Source organism: Panthera uncia (genome assembly GCF_023721935.1).
Source record: "Panthera uncia isolate 11264 chromosome C1 unlocalized genomic scaffold, Puncia_PCG_1.0 HiC_scaffold_3, whole genome shotgun sequence".
In the NCBI taxonomy this organism is placed as follows: Eukaryota; Metazoa; Chordata; class Mammalia; order Carnivora; family Felidae; genus Panthera; species Panthera uncia.
In genome coordinates this window covers 872,828-895,278 of record NW_026057584.1, presented here as the reverse complement: position 1 = coordinate 895,278, position 22,451 = coordinate 872,828, and the positions used below count along the sequence as shown (strand labels likewise).

General features: G+C 46.6%; 2 protein-coding genes across 4 annotated transcripts in view; one reads left to right on the top strand and one right to left on the bottom strand.

Moving 5' to 3' along the window:
- Positions 1 to 21,054, bottom strand: part of HDLBP (high density lipoprotein binding protein) — a 71,752-nt gene extending 50,698 nt beyond the window's left edge. The window contains exon 1 of the mRNA XM_049614523.1: positions 20,914 to 21,054. The gene's annotated coding sequence lies outside the window, so the exon portion shown is untranslated. The remainder of the gene's footprint in view (positions 1 to 20,913) is intronic.
- Positions 20,561 to 22,451, top strand: part of SEPTIN2 (septin 2) — a 35,214-nt gene continuing 33,323 nt past the window's right edge. The window contains exons 1-2 of one of the 3 annotated variants that reach the window (XM_049614517.1): positions 21,264 to 21,319; positions 21,888 to 21,976. In XM_049614517.1, coding sequence (XP_049470474.1) covers positions 21,971 to 21,976 — 6 coding nt within the window. In that variant the 5' untranslated portion in view covers positions 21,264 to 21,319; positions 21,888 to 21,970. Of the gene's footprint in view, positions 20,954 to 21,235; positions 21,320 to 21,887; positions 21,977 to 22,451 lie in introns of those variants that run through there. The other 2 variants (XM_049614519.1, XM_049614518.1) reach the window with 2 other exon arrangements.

The following is a 22,451-nucleotide window of genomic DNA, read 5'->3' as shown; positions in this document are numbered from 1 at the left end:
CGAGACATTTCACCTGTTGAGAAAGAACGGTGCACAGGGCAAGAGCACACTGTTAACCCCGCTACTAGAAAATCAGCACCAACCAAAGAGGGATGTAGGGTGAAGACACAGGGAGTCAAGGGTAAGAAGCAGTAGGGCAGATCAGCATGGGGCGCCAGACTAGAGAGAACCGAGGCCAACTCCAAGCGGACATTAAGCAGCTATCTGGAATGGACTCTACCTATTGTGCGAAGGAAGGATTACACAGAAGGGCGGCAGCAGAAACAGTAAGAAACAAAAAGGCAACAAAGTCTGGAAACGACCAAAACTTCCATTAAGGAGGAGGCTGACTAAACAAATCATGCTATATCCATGCCATGAAATAACATGCAGCATATAAGGCACGGGAGAGATTTCCCACACTAGTATACGTGATCTCCAGGGTTTACAGTTAATAACAAAGGCAACAGAGGACAGCAAGCAGGTATAGAGGGTATGCTGCCTTCCTCTAAGAAAGAATCAGAAATACTGCCTCTGTACACACACACTTGAGTGTGCGCACACGCACGTAGTATATACTTATCTGTTCGTGTTTTTAAAAAGAGAGGATGGAAGGAAACAATGTCCATGGAAGGGAGGGGAAAGGGATGGAGGCCGAATTCATCTGAATATAGCACAATTCATAGGTTTTTTTAGTCAGACAAATCAGAGACATACAAACTCTAGAAATAAAGTATGTCCTTCTTGATGCTGGTTACATGGATAGGCTCAGTGAGTAATAATTCACTACGTTCCTCTTCTCTGTCGGACTCGCCTACCCTTTTGCTATAGCTTGCACGTCTGCGATCGTAATTCTGTTATTCTTCAACGAAATCCATTTTTAACATGCTGCTTTATTTTTATGGTTAACACAACACAGTGGCAGCGAGCATCCCTACCTAGCATATGGACTGTGGCATCCAAACACCACATGCCACTAAAAGGAGCCAGGGCTCCTCAGAAAAACCTCAGGTCTGCTCAAGAATATGGACAAGGTGGGACACCTTGCTGTGACAGAAAGGAAGCAGTTACAGACTAACAGGGTCACATCCAAAGAACACAGAGCCAACTTGGGGAAATAACACGAGCTTCAAAAAATGGCTGTAACGGGTTGACACACAACTATATACACATCCATAAGTTTATGAGACTAGAAGAAAAAAAGCCACAAAAATGCTCTGTCACGTTGGAAGGTGCTAGTCCTGGTGCACACTAAACAGCGATAAAGACGAGAAGGAACTGTACCACAGAGTAACCACAACTGAGATGGGAAACCTTCTTTATAAGAGAATGCTAGTAAGTGCAGAAATAGAAAAATCTTCATTTTGCACTTGCCAATTATAGGCTAAATCACTGTCCCCCAAGATACCCGTCATTACTCCTGAAGCCTGTGAATGTCACAGATGAATTAGGTTAAGAGCACTGAGATGGGGGGTAGGGGGGAGTACCTTGCATTGCACAGGTGGGACCTAAGTGTAATCACAAGCATCCTCAAAATCGTGTACTTTAACCGAGTCTCTCCTACAAGCCTGCAGAAGGAGACCCTGACGACACCACAACTTACCCCAGTGAGACGGACTTCAGCCGAGTCCGTGGTAATTTGTTACAGCGGCCAAAGGAAACTAATACACCAATGAAATAATAATGGACACAAGCAAAAAGGCAGTTAAACCCATTAGATCCCTGGTTGGTAAAGAACATAACGGAATCAGCCTGCTGACACGGTAACCACTGATCAATTTTAACATCACAAATGACAGACGTGATGCCTCCTGCTATAATGCAATATGGTCCACAGCACAGTGTAGGGTATACTCTTGACACCTCTCCTCCCTTCCACTTCACCCCCTCCTCCAGGGGGGCATCAAACCCGAAACAAATTAAGCATCTAGACATAGCCACTGGTTTATGGGAAATATGAGGGTCACAGAAACATACCACATACCACGATAGAATCAACCAAATCCAGAATATGGGAAATTCCACAGCACAAATGGCCCTGTTGCTTTTGTAAATAAATGGCGTTTAAAAAAAAAAATAAGAAAATTGTGATATATTTTATTTTATTTATTTTATTTTTTTTTTCAACGTTTTTTATTTATTTTTGGGACAGAGAGAGACAGAGCATGAACGGGGGAGGGGCAGAGAGAGAGGGAGACACAGAATCGGAAACAGGCTCCAGGCTCCGAGCCATCAGCCCAGAGCCTGACGCAGGGCTCGAACTCACGGACCGCGAGATCGTGACCTGGCTGAAGTCGGACGCTTAACCGAATGCGCCACCCAGGCGCCCCAAAATTGTGATATATTTTAAAAGAGACAAAAGAGGCACCAACGAAATGCAGTGTGTGGAGAGACCTTCTTTAGGTTTTGATTCAAACCAACCCTAATATGACATTTGGAGAAAACCAAACACAATAGATACTGGATGATATTAACAACATACAGCTAATTTTGTCAGCTATGACTTCTTGAAGCCCTCCTCTACTAAAGATATATGCCAAAGTATTTATTTACAAGTAACACAAAATCTGAGATTTGCTTTAAAATAAAATACTCAAGGGGCGCCTGGGTGGCTCAGCCAGTTAATCATCCGACTTCAGCTCAGGTCATGATCTCACAGTTCATGAGTTCAAGCCCCATGTTGGGCTCTGTGCTGACAGCACAGAGCCTGGAGCCTGCTTTGGATTCTGCATCTCCCTCTCTCTGTCCCTCTTCTGCTTGCTTGTGTGCGTGTTCTCTTTCTCTCTCTCTCAAAAATGAATAAACATTAAAAAAAAAATTTTAATGAAATAAAATACTCAAAACTAAAAATGTTTTGGGGGGGGGGCAGAGGAAAACAAACCAAAAATGGCAAAACGTGACAATTGTTAGAGTTGGTTTATAGGTGGGGCGCCTCGGTGGCTCAGTAGGTTCAGTGTCTCACTCTTGGTTTCAGCTCAGGTCATAATCTTGTGGTTTGTGGGTTCGAGCCCCACATCCAATAGTACAGAGCCTGGTTGGGATCCTCTCTCCCTCTCTCTCTCTGCCCCTCCCCCACTCAAGTTTTTTCCCTCCCTCTCTCTCAAAATAAATAAACAAACTTTAAAAAGATGCTGCCAAAGCTGTACTCAGAGGGTGAATCAAACGTATAAGTTTTATTATAAGGAAAAATGAAGATAAATGAGCTAAGTATTCAAGTCAAATGTTAAGAGAAAATCAAAGAAAGTAGAAAAAATAAAAGAACTGGTGAGATAGAAAACAAAAACAAGAAATAGTTGACCTGATCGATCAAAACCAAAATCAGTTTTTCTGAAAATAGCAATGAAAGAGCAATTAACTCCTGCTAGTCTTACAAAGAAAAGAACACACAGAGAATACAATGTCACAATGATACAATACTATCCTTGCTTGGTTTTGAAATAAGAACCATTACAAATGGCAGTAATTACATCTTCTGGTAGCTCCCAAGGAAGTAAGAGCTTCTTTGCCCCATGGGGCCCCAACAAATTTATTTTTGTATCTCACTGGCATTAATTGGGTTCTAAGCCCACCAGGGGACCAATAACCATAGTCAAGGGACCAAGGGGATAGGATATGTCTATTAGCTGTGGCCAATCAGGGTCCACCCATGCAGCTGGGCCCTTTCATCCAAAACACACAGTTTGTACGTGGTGAAAAGGGTGGCCCCCAGAGGCAAATCAAGGCACTGTTTGCTTCCCCAATCAATGAGTGGGTGCTGCAGAGAAAAGATCTTAACTACAAACCAGTTTACAAACATGAAAAGTCAACAAAACACCAAACCAATAAAATCCAGCACTTAGTTTATAAAATAAGACATCATGACTAAGTAGGGTCTGTTCTAGGGATTCAGTAAGGATTCAATGTCAGGAAATGTATGCATCTCAAATTTATAGCTAAAAAGAGAACATATATACATATACGTACACATATACATACACACACACACACACACACACACACACACACACACACACACACCCTGATAGAGGGCCATTTAAAAAATGCTCAAAAGAATGTGGAAATTCAGTGTCTGTTCCTTGTTTCCTATTGAATTTAACATCAGCAATAGAAGGAAAAGGCTATATGAAGAATATTTCCAAGAGATAAAATATATCATGTTTGTGTAAAGCTAAAAGTATCCAAATGGCAAGGATGTCTACTATTGTCACAGACTGTCAAATATGCAACCTAAGTAGACGTAATTAAGCAGAGACAAATGTCACTATTTGCAGATGACCATCTTAGAAGTCCCCTCTATTATAACAAAAAGCTAGGAAAACTAAAGGAAAGTTTACTACATCAGCCATACAAAGCACACACAAGCACACACACAACACACGCTAAAGGCCCATATCACGGAGATGATGCCAGGTTTCAGTCCAAGAGACTTCTCACAAAGATGTCTGTCCCCTCCAAGTTCATCTACACCCTCAAGGAGATGCCCAGTAACATCTGTGGTAGGCTGAAAACGTCCACCCGGAGGCACCAGCTCCTAATAGGTGGAACGCAAATGTTAACTTATTTGGAAAAAACAGTCTTTCCAAATTAAGTTAAAGATTTTAAGGAGGCTGCCCTGGATTATCTGGGCAGGTGCTAAATGCCACTCTTAAGTGCCCTTATAAAAGAGCAGCAGAGAGACCCCACACAGAAAAGGGAGCTGTAAGACAACAGAGGCAGAAACTGGAGTGATGTGGCCATAAGCCAAGGAGTGTAGAGGCAGGCACCAAAAACCACATGAGGCAGAGAACAGCTTCTCCCCCAGAGCCCACAGAGGGTGTGTGTGGCCCTGCCAGATTTCAGATTTCTCACCTCCAGAACTGTGAGAGAGTAAATTTGTGTTGTTTGAAGCTACTAAATTTATGGCAATTTATTAGGGCATCCCTAAGAAACTAACCCAACATCCCAGGAGCTTTTTTTTTTTTTTTTTTTTTTTTTTAAAAAAAAAAATCCCAAAAACCCCCAAAAATCCTCCTAGATTTTTTGGCCCCAAAAAAAAAAAAAAAAAAAAAAAAGAGTTGAGATTCAAAGACTAGCAAAACACATGACAAAGCAATAGTAACTAGTACTTGGTGTTGGTTAAGAAAGAGGGAAAAGTATGAATAAAACAGTCTCATGAGTACTAGGAGTTTACCACTTGATACAAGTGCCCCTCCAAATTAGTAAGGAAGGATAGCAACAGACAGAAGTGGGCCAATAACAAATTTCCATTTTGGAAAAATATAAAAATTGGTCTCTATCTCATGCTATACACCAAAATAAATTCCAACTGCATTAGAGATCTGAAAGTAAAAAATCAAGCCTTAGGGAGTTAGAAGATTGAGGAGAAAAGCCAGTGATTTGGGGGCACAAAAGTCTACCGAGGATACAGACTGTAGACACCATCAAGGAAGGTATTGACTCATTTGACCCTCGTAAGAGGTTAAGAATTTTATATAGCACAGATCATCTACTAGAGAAGTTAGGATACAAGTAAGAGTTCTCTGTTTGGCAAACATCTCAACAAGCTAGGATGTGATCACACAGTTCATAGAAAAGTAATACAAACCACACATAAACACGAATGGACGTTCATCTTCACTCAGCCCTTTATGAGATCAACAAACATGAATAAAAGTGGTGCAATTTTGGGGGCCGCCTGGTGGCTAAGTCGGTTGAGCATCTGACTCTTGATCTCAGCTCAGGTCTTGATCTCAGGGTCATGAGTTCAAGCCCCCTGCTGGGCTCCACACTAGCCATGAATCCTACTTAAAAAAAAAAAAAAAGAAAAAAAAAAAGTGGTACAATTTTTCAAATGGTGAGGAAAAACAGGCTACTTTACTATTGAGGATGTGTAAAACCAGAAGGCAATTTAAAAACACATCATGAAGAAACAGACACACAATCCAATTCGGCAATCACACTTCAAAGAAGCCACTCTCCAGAAGCACCTGCAGAAGAACGCAGAAGGCATAGGTGTAACACACAGAAGAAAACTCACAGAAGCTCCGTCAAAGGCAAAGAACTAGAAAGAACACAAGTTCGCATAGGTGAGCAAGTGGTAACGACAAGGTAACATGTCCAAACCACAGTAGGCACGGTCTCAAACAATGAAACAACGGTTCAGGTAATGACCTGGAGACAGCAAAAACAGTATACAGGGCTTTATTTTTTAAAAATAGACTATGGGCTTCCCTGTAAGGGGGTGTCCACATCACTGGTGTTTTCACAGCCCAGGTGAAGTGGCAGGCCACTTCCATGGGGTGGGAACGTTGCAGAGGCTGAGTGAGGTGAAGAGGGCAGAAGACATCCGTGCAGGAGATTGGTAACACACAGGGTTGACTACTCAAATAAGCAAATACATTAAGGCATACCGGAATCTAGGCGTATCATCGTTGGAAAAGACAGCTACCGATTTAAAAGGGAGAAACTGGAATGAACACCAACATATCTGATTGGAGTTGGAAGGACTGGAATGAACTCATGTGTTTCAATAGAGAGAAAAACTCATGTTTTGCAATTGAGAGATAAAAGCAGACATGACTGTGTTATAAACACACACGTGTGCATATGGGTACCTGTGTATACATATGTGCGCGCGCGCGCGCGCGCGCGCGCGCGCACACACACACACACACACACACACACACACACACACACATATTCTGTGGCTCTCTCCACCGAGAGGACCTGGGTCAGTAATACTTCAACAACAACCTACCTGGTGTCCAGACTCTGCTTCTCTTAGTACCACTTGCCATAAAAGGAGGTCTCTTTGAAGAACAAGGCTGATTCCAGGTCCAGGGAAGGGAAGGTACGTGAAGAGCCCAGAGTGTCTTGCTGTACCAAAAAGTAAGAGTTTCTAAACAAATATGGGGGAAGCTTCAGAAGGACACAGGAGCCAGCTTTAAGGGGGGCACTCTCCAGTCAATATGAACAGTACCATAAGTAATGATAAAGGTTGATAATGTAAGTAAAATGGGCAACGGTTAGCCTATATTGATACAGACACATGACCAAAATGAAGATTTGACAGGAACAAATATTTAGCTTCGTAAGTAGCTCCCCAGCATGTACTTATTAATGACACAGACTCCACAATGGAGAATCTGGCAGACACCACCTTAATCAGCAAAGTGAGCACCACTGATAATGGGACAAACTGAACCTGTGTGCCATCTGACAGAATGCAAAGAAAACCCAGAATTCCTTCTGTGCTATTCCAGCCAAAATAACAAAGCCTGAATCCAATCAAAATGTAATACACACCGAGGGACATTGTACAAAATAAGTGTCTGTACTCCTTAAATGACGAGACCAAGAAAGCCAAGGCAAGATGGAATAAATAGTCCTGTTTGTTGGTTTTTGTTTTTTTATGCTTGTTTTATTCACTTTGAGAGAGAGAGTGCAAGCAGGGGAGGGGCAGGTGGGACAGAATCCCAAGCAGGCTCCACACTGTCAGCACAGAGCCCCGACGCGGGCTTGATCCCACAAACTGTGAGATCCTGACCTGAGCCAAAGTCAAGAGTCGGACGCTTAACTGACAGCCACCCAGGAGCCCCATAAATGTTTCAGTTTGAAGACTACAGAGACCCAGCAATGAAATGTTATTGTGTGCTTCTGAGTGGATTCTTCTGGTGAAATGTGAATGGGTCTGAAGGTAGCAAAGCATTCTTGTTAACATCCTGATTTTGATGGTTGTATTGTGGTTAAGGAGGAAGAGTATCTTATTTGTGGGAAACACCCCAAAATATCCAAGGGTGATGAGGATTCATGTGCCCAATTTACTCTCAAATGGTTAAGAAAATGTTTTCTACCAGTCTTAGAATTCCTCTGTAAGATAGTTAAAAAAATTAAACATACTTTTTAAATATATTTTTTAAATTAGATTTTATTTTTTGTGAGAGCACTCACGGGGCCTCGTGGGGGACAGGCAGAGAGAGAGGGAGAGAATCCCAAGCAGGCTCCAACCCACGACCCTGAGAGCATGACCTGAGCCGAAATCAGGAGTCAGATGCTTGACTGAGCCAGTCAGGTGCCCCTAGAACTGCTTCTTAATTTAAAAATAAATAAATAGGGGGGCGCCTGGGTCGCTTGGTCGGTTAAGCGTCCGACTTCGGCTCAGGTCATGATCTCACAGTCCGTGAGTTCGAGCCCCGTGTCGGGCTCTGTGCTGACAGCTCAGAGCCTGGAGCCTGTTTCAGATTCTGTGTCTCCCTCTCTCTCTGCCCCTCCCCTGTTCATGCTCTGTCTCTGTCTCTCTCTCTCTCAAAAATAGGTGAACGCTAAAAAAAAAAATTAAAAATAAATAAATAAATAAATAAATAAATAAATAGGGGCGCCTGGGTGGCTCAGTCGGTTAAGTGGCCGACTTCGGCTCAGGTCATGATCTCGCAGTCTGTGAGTTCGAGCCCCACATCGGGCTCTGTGCTGACAGTTCAGAGCCTGCAGCCTGTTTCAGATTCTGTGTCTCCCTCTCTCTGACCCTCCCCCATTCATGCTCTGTCTCTCTCTGTCTCAAAAATAAATAAACGTTAAAAAAATTTTTTTGTTAAATAAATGACTGATCTTCAAAATAAACAAATGACACTGATCCTTCAAATTCAAACTTGATTACATGTTTATTTGTTGGGCTTGGTGTGTATCTCACTCATCTTCTATGTAGCACAACAAAGTTTTATCTCCATCTTACTAACCTCCGTTATATGTCATCTTCTCGAAGTTCATAAACACAGATTTTCAAACCATCACAAAGTGTCAAGGAAGCTGCTGACAGCACAACCTGAGACATGCACAGCTGCTCATCCCGGACGACAGCAAGGTCAGCATGGGTCCCATACCAGCCCCCCGACAGAAGGCAGGAGCCCCTCGGTGCTCCTCAAGCTTTTCAGACACCACATGCACAAGGGAAATGCACAGAACGCCCCATCTGAGCTCGCACTGGGAACCCCAACAACAGACCCAGAGACATCAGCAGATGGGGTGAGCCACGTCACGTAAAAGGAGCACTGCCCACGGCGGGGTGAGGAGAGCGACCATGTCATTTAGCCATGGCTTACAAGAGAGGAAAGCACACACACAACCCTACCACTTCAGGACCAGTGAGGAGAGAAGACAGACGAAAAGTATGTTTTGGAATTAAAATATTCTTACCAAGGGGCACCTGGGTGGCTCAGTCGGTTAAGCGTCAGACTCTTCATTTAGGCTTGGGTCATGATCTCATGGTTTGTGAGTTGGTTTGGGAGTTCGTTGGGCTCTGCACTGCCAGTGCAGAGCATGCTTGGGATTCTCTCTCTCCACCCCTACCCCGCTCACGCAGGCGCATGCGCTCTCTCTCGTTCACTCTCTCAAAATAAATAAATAAACATGAAAAAAATAAAAAATAAAATTCTTACCAAATAAGGGCTAACCAGGCTACAGCCTTCAATAAAGCCACATGCCCGGATGATAGCAGACAATCACTATACAAGTCAACTCCAGTGACCTCAGATGGAAGGGAAAGACCCACAGACCGCACTGAATCCTTCACATGCATTTCCTCCTTGGGGATTTAGTCCTAAAACTACCAGCACAACCTGAAACCAACAAGACTGCATTGGAAAGAAATGGAAAGGCTGGAGGTTTACACACACAGTCTCCGGCTCAGCAGCATCTCCAGCATGAAGCATACCCGAAACCCCAACCACCCCAGAACAAGGTGAGGCTGACCTAGCAAAGGCCACATGTCTTTCACGGATCAAAGGCTTCTACCCACGCTTCTACAAATTGACTGCTGACTCTCCCGGAGCAACACCATCTTTTTCTCTCTGTTTGCCCAATCTTTCAGAAAAGAATCGCCCCTACCGATCTCAAGGGGACATGGTGATCATCTTCAGCACCTGTATAAACTAAGGAGGGGCCCCGAAAGCCCCAAGCGCGACAGGTCCCTCTGGCTGCAGCTGGCTCTTGTCTGCACGTCCCAGACGCTGCTGCGCTGAGCACCGGGAGCCAAGGGGCCCCGCGCACAGGCAGCCTGGCAGCACTGCTGAGCTCACTGGCGGGCGACAAAGGCAACACAGAACTTTGGTCTCATGGGCTGGCGAGTCAGTGCCGAGCATAAGCAAGTGTATCAAAATAGAAGCCTTGTTTCAAAAGAAAAAAATTGTATTCTTAAAATTGATCTCACAAACACTGCTTTAAGCTGGTACTTCAGGACCACCTAGCTAATATTCTATTTACCAGAAAAAGTCAAAACAGCACATATAATTCAGCAATTCCATTTGAAAGGTAGTTCTAAATGAGCTAAGTAGCAATAAAATCAGAAAGCACACCACACCAGAGTGTAGAGCAGCACATACTTGTGATTTTGTGCACAACAGCTGGCAAGTGCCCGGAGCCCACACTTGTCCTCACCGGATGCCCGATGTCCAGGAGTCAGTACACTGTCTCCACCAGGAAGAACACAGAGACAAAAGTGAGCGTCAAGTCCCAAGCAGACACACTCCAGCCCCTTCTCTAAGTCATGGGCACCATCAATAACATGGTTCACAACTGTCAGAATGGCACAACAGAAAGGTGGGAAGGTTCACGCAGGGCTAGCTTTTCCTCTTATGTTATTTTTTAATTATAAAACTAAAGAAAGTTAAACAGAGGGCCAAAAGTTTTCAACCCTAGATAATAAGGAACCAGAAACCACACATCTGACACTGAGGGGTCGGCCCTGGGAAACGAGAACACTTCTCAGCAAGTCACTCACCTCAACCAGATCTTAAAAACAGCAACAACAACAAAAAAATGCCAAATACCTGACCCCCTTTCCGAAATGATTTCTTCTAGCTCTCTCCGTCTGGTGTTGTTCCTTTTCCTTCCCACCTTTACTTGTTCCAAGAGGTCTGGTCCTTTCAGGGTGTCATCTCTAGCCTAGCCACTTCCCCTAAGGCTGTTTGTGGAGGCCAGCTCTCTCTGGAGCCTCCAGATGCAAACCTCCTGGGAGGCCGGGCACGGTTGCCACGCAGGTAGCTGCCATCAAGGCACCTGCACGCAGGCTGCTCCCCCTCTCCCAGGAACCATACGCACCCAGAGGCTTGTAGGGTGCCTCAGAACCAGGGATTAGAGGAACTCGGCCCCCTCGATGGAGTCACTGGCCCACAGCGCCTTCCCTCCCAGCCCCATTTACTGAACTGCAGCCACACAGGCCCAGTGACGCACAAAGGCCTGACACACCATACCACCAGCAAGTTCCCACAGCAGAACCTCCCTTGAAGGGCAAAACCATTTCCACAACACTTTCTGCGTGTGGCAAACGACAATACTTGCTAAATGCACCTGGCTCAAGTTATCTCCCCTCTCCAGAAAGAAACCAAAAGTAGCACTGGTCCAGCCTGCACTGTATCTAGAAGCTTTAAGCACTGCCATCATCAACCTTGCTGGTTGATGGCGTGTCCTGCTCCTGAGTGGGGGGAGAGAGCTGAGCAGTGTTCACAGGGTCCCCTCTCACCCAACACAGCAAGGCCAGGAATTACTGCTCTGCTTCATAAATGTGGTCCCCAGCGCCATCCACATGCCCAAGGTGAGATGCTAGAAGGTTCGCACAAAGAAATGAATGCTGATAAAGACACAGTCTAGAAGACGAGCACAAGGAGACAGCTTTATGCCAGAACACCAGGCCAAGCAGCAGCTGGCCCCTAAACGGTGTGCTACACGGAGAAGGCACATGCTCTGAATGCTCTTGGATCACAACAGTTTGTTAATCCGAGCACATCCAAACCTCAGGAAAAAGTTACTCCACGGTCGGCTGAGGCCACAAATTCAACAGCAGCTTGAAGAACACAAGAGCAACGCATTGGGACCTGGCCTTTAGACTGGCTTATTGCTCTGTCCAGTGTACCCCTGAGTCTAGAAAGCTATTCTGGAATTCAGCAGCCCACTGTAATTCACCAAAAGTTAGCAAAAGACAAGTGTTCAGCATATTCCCATTTTAGTAATCAACGCTGTCCTGCCTATTCATTCCCTCACGGCACACACAGGTTATCTGCCACAACCCCGTTACTCTGCTGTGTCACAGGGATCCAAAACAAGCAAAAGCCTACCGATGGCTTATCCTATAATGCAGACAGGGACGGGGCAGGTAAAACCAAGAGAGGACTTACTCCACGAGGCCTGCACATCCACCAGATGATGTCAGGGAGCCGGTGGTGCTGGGTTGCTGTAACAGGATGGAAACACCAGTCCAGAAGGAGTTCAGAGAAGAAAGCGGATCCCGTACAGCGGCCACAGATGGACGGACAGCAGCTGTCTACAGGTTACCGCAGAGATGGGCCCTGCACGACTGCGTACTCTAGGAGTGGAACTTCCATTTCCCTCCACCTCCTTACCTGAAACTTGCTGATGGATATGTTGGTGAAAAATTAATCTTTGATGATTGAACCAAGGAAAGAGATTCAAAAGTCTAAGGGGTGCAAGACAATTTTAGTATTTATTTCAGAGTAGACCATCTATCTTGCTGCAAAGGCTTGGACGGCCCCACTCTTGGGCTAGTAAAGAGTGTGTGGATAGGATACTGCCTTCTCCACCCCAAGCTTTGGAGTAGCCCTAGAGACAGCAAGGAAACACCAGATAAACAGGTCAAGGCTGAATGTTTACATGTGTCAAACGTCTAAAACTGGCGTCAAAGACAAGGACGGAACAATTACGGATCTTGATTGGGCCCTGTCTCCATTCCTGTAAAAAGGAGCTGCTCTCAATGGTGGTATCACTGTGAGGACTGAGTCAGCCCATACGTAGTGCTCCACCAGAGTGCACACAATAGGCTCCGTGAGGACGGTCTATTACCACCACCCTCCTGGAGATCTGTGATGTGAGGGCTCCAACAGTACGGGCAACGCGGCCCTAAACCAGCCACTCGTGCAAGGAGCTCTGCCCAGGCAGCCTCCACTCTTAACTGGAAAATGGAGCCTATGACAGCTACAGCCCAGAACCCTTCTAAGGACTCACCCTGCAAAGCAGGCCTTCTCAACCTCAGCCCTGCTGACCTCCTCAATCAGACAATTCTTTGTCACGGGCTGTCCTAGGCACTGTAGGATGCCTAGCACCTCTGGCCTCTAACCACTAGATGCCAGTAGCACCCCTGAGTCATGACAACCAAAAAAGTCTCCAGACACTGCCAGATGTTCTCTGGGGGCCAAAATCACCTGATCGAACCACTGCTGGAAATAAAGGGCATGGGGCCTGTTGCGTAGGAATCAGCAAATAAAAGCTTTACTAGGCAAAGCTTTTCCTATCACTTGTGCATCCTTGAAATGATCACAGAATGTGCTACACGAGTGACTAACAGCTCCAAGTGCCGTCCTTCCAAACCTGAAAACTGAGTTTCTGACAAACGGAGTTAGTTGATCAAGTGTTCTGTGCTATCAGAAGGGTAATAACAACAAAATCTCAGATTCAGCTTTCTTATCTTTAAAAAGAAGGAGCTAAAGTCCTATAGGTCAAGAAACACCCTGAGTCACAAGGGTGATTAAGAATGGGCCCTAGGGGCACCTGGGTGGCTCAGGTGGTTAGGCGGTTAAGCACCAGACTCTTGGTTTCAGCTCGGGTCATAATCTCAGTTTCACGAGTTCAAGCCCTACGTCTGGCTCTGCGCTGGCAGCACAGAAACTGCTTGGGATTCTGTCTCTCCCTCTCTGCCCCTCTCCTACTTGCTCTCTCAAAATAAGTAAATAAACTTAGGGGCAGCTGGGTGGCTCAGTCGGTTGAGTGTCCGACCTCGGCTCAGGTCATGATCTCATGGTTGGGAGTTCAAGCACTGCATCAGGCTCTGTGCTGACAGCTCGGAGCCTGGAGCCTGCTTCAAGTTCTGTGTCCCCCTCTCTCTCTGCTCCTTCCCCAGCTTGTGCTCGCTCTCTCTCTCTCTCTTGAAAATTAAACATTTTTAAAATTTTTTGAAAAATAAACTTAACAAAAAAAAGAAAAAAAGACTGGGCTCCAAACTGAAGTCCAGGCCTCCTGACTCCTAGTCCAGTGAGGACCACCTCCCTCACCTTACAAATGTCTCAACACTTTGTCCAGTCTGGCAGAAAGAACAAAGGCCTCACCATCTATACTAACGGACAAGCACTGCTGTTACATCTCACAAGGTCCACCTTCAGCAATGTCTAAAAATACCAATTCATACAAATAAAAGGAAAACCTGGAAGAGTTTTCAGAAAACACTTATTTGTAAAAAAAAAAAAAAATCATACAGATTGCTGAACGGTACCTGCTAACTAAATACTGGCTCCCTACTCTCCTTGCTCCAGATGAGGCCTGCTATTCCCATAGCAGGTGGGGTCTCTCAGGGTGCAGCTCAGCCTCCTGAGAAACCCCTACACCCATGACAGACCCTGGGATAGGATGGGCAGGGGCCAGAAGGCCACATTAATACTGGTTTTATTACCACTATAGCGAGCCTGCTGCAGTGCTGGTCTACCAAGGAAAAGGACTTTCATCATAAAAAGACTGTAGAACATGGGGGCACCTGGGCGGCTCTGTCAGTTAAGCAATCGACTCTTGACATTGGCTCAAGTCATGATCTCGTGGTCATGGACTGGGCCCCATGTCAGGCTCCATGCTGAGCGTGGAACCCACTTGGTATTCTCACACTCTCTCTGCCCCTCCCTTGCTCGTGCTTTCTTTCTCACTCTCAAATGAAATAAACATTAAAAAAAATTGTAAAACACAACTACAATAAAACAACATAAAAACTGGCAATTTCTCCTGATTCTTGTCTAAGAAATATCTCCAAAATTGTTTTATCTAAGGGTTTTTCTTGGATATGTAATACATGATTTAAATAAAAATATAATCATAGTATACGCATTATTTTACCACTTGCTACACTTAATTCCATTTAAAATGCATCATGGCTGTCTTTCCAAATTTTACGTGCAAATTTCCCATTTATTAATAACTGCACGTTGAATGAAAACAGAAATTCTCTACTGATACTGCATGCTTTGTGTATATATCTGATTACAAACACTGCTGGAAAACATATTCTCTGCTCACTAGAGCCAGCAACTCTACACACAGTTAAAATTCACACAAATTCAATTATAAGATTAGAGGGGGGTACATGGATAGTCATTATAGAGGCAAAATTACCCTCCCAATGAGCTAAATTATTTATACCCCACAACACCTGAGTACACATGCCCCCCTCACACTTGATAACTAAAATGGTCATGTTTACTTCTTCCAACTTCTAGGTGAAATATGCATTCAATGTCAATTCTCTGACATCAGCAAAACTGAAATCTTTCTTTGCTTCCCGGCCATTTCAATTTCTTGACTGTGAAGACTGACCTTTTTCACCTCTTCTTTTCTGCTAGGGCATTTCAGCACACATGTAAGACAAAGGAAAACCCACATGTAGGCTACAAAGGAGTAGTAAAGAACAAAAGAATTACAAATGTAAGTGAAATTCATGTTGTAAGCTAAAAGTAACATTGCTGATGGACACCCAGCAGCAGGAAGGAAGAAAAATGATCAGAAAATACTATTAAAAAGGGCTTTTTTTTTTTTTTTTTTTTTTGTTTTCCGCCTTTCACACCCTGGTCAAAGGCTGTGATTTTCCCCTGGAAAGGGAACTAGAATCTTTGGAATGGGGCTACCCGTTACAATGGCGGGTGAGGCACCATTCTGAAGACACAGAAGTTAAGTTCATCTGTAGTTACTGCAAAGATTGTAGTCTTCTCCCAAACTTGGCCCCCTGGACACAGGCAAGAGGCAGGAAGGTATTTTTGTGGAAAATCTGGAGAGACAGAAGGAAGCTGACAGAGTGCTGTAAGGAAATGACCCAGCCAGTGCCTCTGCAGTGAATGCCACAGCTGGCAAACCCCACCTACTGCCACATGAGCACAGGGAAAATATCACCAGATACCACAGAAAGGCTTTGATACGAAAGCCAAAACCTCAAACAAAAAGTAGCCTGAAGTAAACTGTGACTTCGGCAAAAGAAAACCTTAACTCAGAAATGTCCTCAGAGAGATAAGGGGAGGCACAACAGCTATGAAACAAAACCAGGGTGTCAGAAGACACAGCAAGTAAGAGAACATTCCTAGAGAAATAAAGTGAGAACTCAACAGCATGTTCAGAATAAAGCTGAGAATATATTCCAGAAAGAAGGTGGACAACCTGAGCAAAACCAGAGTGTCAGTCCAGAAGGTACAATAGTCTAATTCTACAGAGAGAAAGTGAATGGGAACAAATCAAAGCAATAAATCAAGAAAAATGCCCAGAGTTAAAGAACAGTAGTTTCCAAATAAAGGAACCTAAAGTAAGGCAAGACGTTAAATGAAAACTGACTCCAAGGGACATTGCTGCACTGGGTGTTTTGAACTTCAGAGAGAAAATCCACTAAGCTTCAGAGAAGAAATAGCCACACATGAAGACCGAGGAATCAGAATGGCTGAAGCCTTCAGTAATAACCCTGGAAGTTAGAAGATGGAGCAAAATGGTGTCCAACTCTCACTCAGATACATGGGTAGAAGTAAAGCACTTTTCAAACACACGTGTTCTCAAAACATTCTCTCTCATGCGTCTGTTCCCAGACAACTTCTTGAGGAAGTGCTTCATCAAAATGAGAGAGTGGTAAGTCAAGAGAGATGGAGACATGGGTTCCAGGAAACCAAGGACCCAACGCAAGTGGGTGGTGAGATCTTCAGGAAGATCCCAGCAGATGGGAGCCTGGGGGAGATTTATTCAAAAGGAGATTAATGAAATATTGAATTTCACCAGATAAAAAAAGACTCCATTCTTTCTCTTTTTTTAAAAATTTTTAACATTTATTTATTTTTGAGACAGAGCTTGAGCGGGGGAGGGACAGAGAGAGAGAGGGAGACACAGAATGCAAAGCAGGCTCCAGGCTCTGAGCTGTCAGCACAGAGCCCGAGGTGGGGCTCGAACTTGTGAACCATGAGATGATGACCTGAGCCGAAGTCGGCCACTTAACTAACTGAGCCACCCAGGAGCCCCCAAAAAGACTCCACTTCTTGAAAGAAATTTAGACAACTGTTGAATTTGGGATTAAATTTTAATGACAAACATACAGAAAACTAAACACACAAAAAACAAGACTCACAAGAACTTCAGGGAAAACAAAACCTGATCCAGGAAAGGAAAAGCAACCCCATCACACCAGTTGCCTAGCTGTGAATGGCACTATGCAGTAAAAACTCGAACACTAAATACTGGTCTAACCAAACTAAAGGTGCATGTGCTTTAGGCAGCCGTGTATTTACACAGAGAAGGCAGAGCAGTGAAAGAAAGCTAGAAACTTCATATCCATTGAGTCAAGTAAGGAGACAAGGTGTGCAACAGGAGAGAAAAGAGCAATAATTGAGCAGGCGAACACGTGCTGTTTAGAGTCAGAGCCAAAGACCAAAGAAACCCACCAAGAGATGGACGTGTATGCTCTGCAGGAGAGGAGACACGACTGGGGAAGGAGATTCATAGTGTCTTCGTACAAGCCTTTCTACGTTTATTTCTCCTTCTTTTTTTTTTTTTAACACTTATTTACTTTGGGGAGAGCAGGGGAGGGGCAGAGATGGGGGACAGAGGATCCAAAGGAGGCTCTGTGCTGACAGGCTGACAGCAGCGAGCCCAATGTGGGGCTTGAACTCACCAACTGCGGGATGATGACCTGGGCTGAAGTCAGACACTCAACCAACTGAGCCACCCAGGGGCCCTATTTCTCCTTCTTGAAACTACTTGAAGGTATAACCTTGATTGAAATAAATTCATTTTTAACTTTAAAATTCATGAATGCCAATAAAAAGTATTAAGGCAGAGTATACACAATGTATTGTTACCAAATTAATGGCAAGCATCAAAATGACTAACACAACATGATGCCCAGACATGTCTGGAACAACACGTCTGGCTCGTCTCTAGCAGTATTCGAGGAACTTTAGTATGCCTGGCAGAACAGCCTACTAGGGCCATTGCTTCTAAAATGTCTCTGATTTTAGCACTATAAAACAACAACAAAAACACACAAAAAACAAACTTACTTTAGCCCAAACTAACTTGTGTCATCAATTTTTAAAATGTCATACCGATGAAAAGAGTTTGGTTTTCTTGGTTTTCAAATGTGAAATGTTGTGGTGTTTTCATAACTTAGGGGAAAAAGCATTTTGACTCACTGATGCTCTCTGGCTGTTTTTCCACTTGGCCAAAAACTTTTCCAATATGCATGCCGGACTTCTTGCTACCATAACGTGGCAACTGAGAACTCAGCTGTGTGCTGTGTTTCTTCCAGGAGCTTGGTTATTTTTTAATAGGAAAGGGATGAGTCTAGCCCTGTGAGATGGATGTATGCTGAATGGGCCTTATCAAATGTAAGTACCACTTGGTACTTCAAAAAATGTGTTCTCTGCTCAAACCCTTTCGGTAAATAAACAAGTTTCAGTTGGGAAGCATTAATGGAGAACCTATCTCATCCACTTGTCACTAAAGCTCATATAAATCATCCAGGTGGACAATGTAACCACTTGAAATCCTGTCCAAGTTACAGTGCCCTAGATTGGGCTGACTGAAGGGCATGAATTCCTTTACAACAGGACCTCGGGCAAGCCCTCTACCACTTGAGATGTTATTAGCAGCATGCCAAATTCTCAACCTCTTGCCCATCTGTGCCACCAGCTATGGCTGTCACGCATCCCCTTGGCATAAGCTAGTCTTCCTATTTAGAACACCTCATCTCGGAAAAACTCTCATCCCCTAAACCCAGTTCAAGAACCACATTCTCTGTAAAAACTTTCCAACAGTAACTACCGCCTCCTCCTTCACATCTCTGTATCTTGTATGTATTTCTACTACTGCACTTAAAACTCTGTAACCTAGTTACTTTACAAGTGAATCCCCCATACTTGACCATGAGCTGCTTAAGGAAAAGAAAAAAAAAGTCTATATCCTCTTTATCTTTATGACCCTAGAACGCTTAGAAGTATCTGGCACACAATTCCCAATAAATGCTTTTGATTTGAACTGCTGAAGAAGTGAAGTCATGAGGCCGAACCAGTAGCCCTAAACAAGAAAAACAAAGGAAAAGAAACATAAAACTCGATGACCCAAGTTCTCCCATCAGGCTGCAGAGAGGCAGAGCTTGGCCAATGAGAAACGGCCCTGTGCAGAGATCCAGCTGGGGTTGGCCCCAGAGGTGCCCAGGAATGTGGGCTGATGGCACCTTAGGAGCACTCTCCTTAAGCTCACTGTACATTTATCCAAGTGAGGCTAACCTGATTAGAGAAAATCAGGTAAGCCCATCAACAGTGCTTGGCACACAGAAGATCTAATGGAAGTTAGCGTAGGAAAGGAAGTTTAATCCTCACTGTAAATTATTTATCTGGCTTTCGAGTGTTGTCCCTCAAGACTTGAAGGGGTGTGCTCCATTTTTCCCTAGCCTAAAAGTCTCAGGATAGGTTGACGGTTGATGTTGCAGACCCAGAGAACTGGGAGTTCAAGCGATGGAAGCCTTTTTTAACCAAGTATCTTTTCAACTATTTTAAAACACCGCTTCCAAGTACCTTAATATTAAACGTACTTAAGGTTAGCTTGGGGGTGCTTATTTTTATCAAAATCGTTAAACTTGAAAACGAGGTTTCATTCAATGTTTCAATACCCCAGGTTTGGCTCCATACATGAACGCTACAGTTATTCTGTAGGAGAGCACTACCAGCTGCTTCAGACAAAAATCCTACTTGTGACGTGCCCTGTCGTAACAGGACCTCGAAGGGGCACCTAGGTGGCTCAGTCGGTTAAGCGTCCAACTTCGGCCCAACTCATGATCTCACAGTTCGTGAGTTCAAGCCCCGAGTCAGGCTCTGAGTGCTAACAGCTCGGAACCTGGAGCCTGCTTCGGATTCTGTGTCTCCCTCTCTCACTCTGGCCCTCCCCAGCTCATGCTCGCACTCCGTCTCTGTCAAAAAATAAGTAAACTTAAAAAAAAAAAAAAAAGTTAACAGGGCCTTGAAACCAAACTCAAAACTGAAGGACAAGTCACCCTGTTCCTGCACATTCCACTCACCTACATCCCCGCAGAGGTTTCATCTGATCATAAATATTGTTTTGTAAACAATACACGGGGAGGTTTTCTCTTTGGATGCACACGGCGTGCAAACCCTCCTACAAAGTCTGACTCTCTCATTTTCCGAGTCGATGGTAGAGAACACTTAGCAAGTGCCTAACATGCCCTGTCGGTATCCCCCAGCGTCCCCAACACTGTGCCGTAGCCCATCAGAGTCTCAGCAACTGAGTTTGCGTTCGGTCGGGGTCTTGAAGAAAGGCGCCCTGTGCGAAGGCATTTGGGTCCGACAGCTGTGGGCCTGCAGGCCGCCGACGGGGAGAAAGGACACCCGGGCCGACGCGGCCCGGGCCGGGCGGGTCGCCCTCCCGTCCCCGAGCCGCGTGGCCGCAGTGGGCTTGGGGACGCGCCCCAGGTCTCACCTCGCGACCAGACAAGTAGACCGCGAGGGGCCGTGCCCGCCCCTCCCTCCCCCGGGGCGCAGGCCCCAGCTCGGGCGCACGAAGGCCACGTCCCCGGGGACGGGCGCCCAACTCGATGGTCCGCTCACAGGCCCGCCGGCCCACGTGACCCGCAGCAGCCAATGGAGGCGAGGCCCCGGCACCACCGAGACGACGGCGGCCCGGGGCTAGACCAGCCCCACTCGGCCGCTCTCAGTATCCTCCGCTGTCCCGCTCTGGTGCTCCCAGCTCGGTGCTGCCGCCATCTTCCCGGAGGAGAGGGCCAGAGGCGAAGGCTCCCGCCCCGTGGTCGCTCCGCAGTCTTACTGTGACCTGCCCTATCCCCGTCCGCCTCTCTTCTCCTCAGCAGCCACTTAGCTCCTTGTAAAGAGATGCCCTTCACCCCACTCTAGGTACTCACAAGGCAAAGACTCACATTACCTCTTCCACTTTATCAGCGTAAGGAAACCAAGCTCATAAGGTAGGAACTGTGGCGAAACAGGGACAAGCCGCCATCTTGGTAAAGGAGAAGAGGCTACGCTTGACCTCCCCCCCCCCACCCCCAGCCTCTATATGGCCAACCGCCGTGGGAGGGGCACGGCGCCTGCGCAGAGGCGGAAAACGCGGATGGGCCTGCGGCTGCGCACTCGGAAGCCGGCGAGTGGGGGTGGGGCGGGAGGCCAGGTCGCGCCAGGGCGAGGACAGCGTTGACAAGGGAGCAGGGAGCGGGTCGGCGTGATGACGCCATCCGCGCACGGGGCGGGGAAGGGCGGGGCGCGGGCGGACGTCGGGCACTGGGCGGGTCCGCGGCGCGGTCGGTCTACTGCTGTTCTTTGGATTCTCCGCGGTGAGTGTCTGGCCGTGGGTTCCGCGGTCGCGGGGGCGTGAGCTGTGGGCCGATGCAGAAGCGGTGGGGGTCCGCTCGGGGCGGCGGTCGACCGGCTCCGGGGGCGGCTCGGGCGGGGCGGCTTTTTGGGTGTGGGGGAGGGGCGGCAGGATCGGTGTGCCTGACCCTCCTCGACGCTCCCGGACTTTCCGCGAGCCCTCCCCGCCCCTTCCTCACCTTCCCCGGTTCTCCTACTCCTCGGGATCCCGGGCCCTCCCCCACCCTGCCCACCCGGGGTCCCCGGCCCTCCCCCCACCCTGCCCGCCCCGGGGTCCCCGGCCCTCCCTGGCCCTTCTCGGGCCCTCACGGCGGGAGGTGTCCGGAAGAACCCGAGCGACCCCTTGCGCATCCTGTGCAGAGTACGTGGACCACTCTGATAATGGGCCTGGGGCGCTGGCGGTCGTGGTTGGGGAGGGAAAGTCCGGCCTGCGTCCTGTGGGGCGGGTTTTGTCGGGCGGCTCTCCCGTTGTCCTCCCCGCCATCCTCTAGCCGAGAGTAAGCCTCAACAAGTTCTCGTTGTCTTGTTAAGTTTCCAGGCTCTTCCTGGCCGCCGATTAGAGCTGGGGCGAGGAGGAGGAGGTCCCGGCCCTGTGCACAGCCAAATCCGGAAGGATGGAGGTGGGGAGGGGCCGCCATTCCCACGAAAGCCTGAGATGTGGCGACCTGTGGCTACCGTTGCTCTCAGTAAAAGCTCAGCTGGGATGGCCGCAGGACCCACAAGACCTGGCCACCTTTTTACCTGTCCGGACTCATTTTTATCAGCACCAGCCCCACCTTCTCTGTCCTCCCCCTTCCACAGGCGCCTGACCCAGCGCCTTGAACTTTCCGTTCAAGCTGTTGGGTCTTTGTCACCTTTGTTCTTGGCCCAAACCCTCCTTTTTGCTTGAAACCCGGTTACCTCCCCACCTTCTGCTCTGTTGTGAGAGATTCGGCCCAGAGTCGATTTCCTCCGGCTGGGTTAGGTTTGCGCCTGGAATCAGCCTTTATTCTCTGTGGTAGCTTTCTACCGGCTTGTCGGTCTTTTGAGGGGCAGGAGATGTGTGAGTCTTGTCACCCTCACCCGTTGTCCAGCACGATGACCAGCACATAGTGA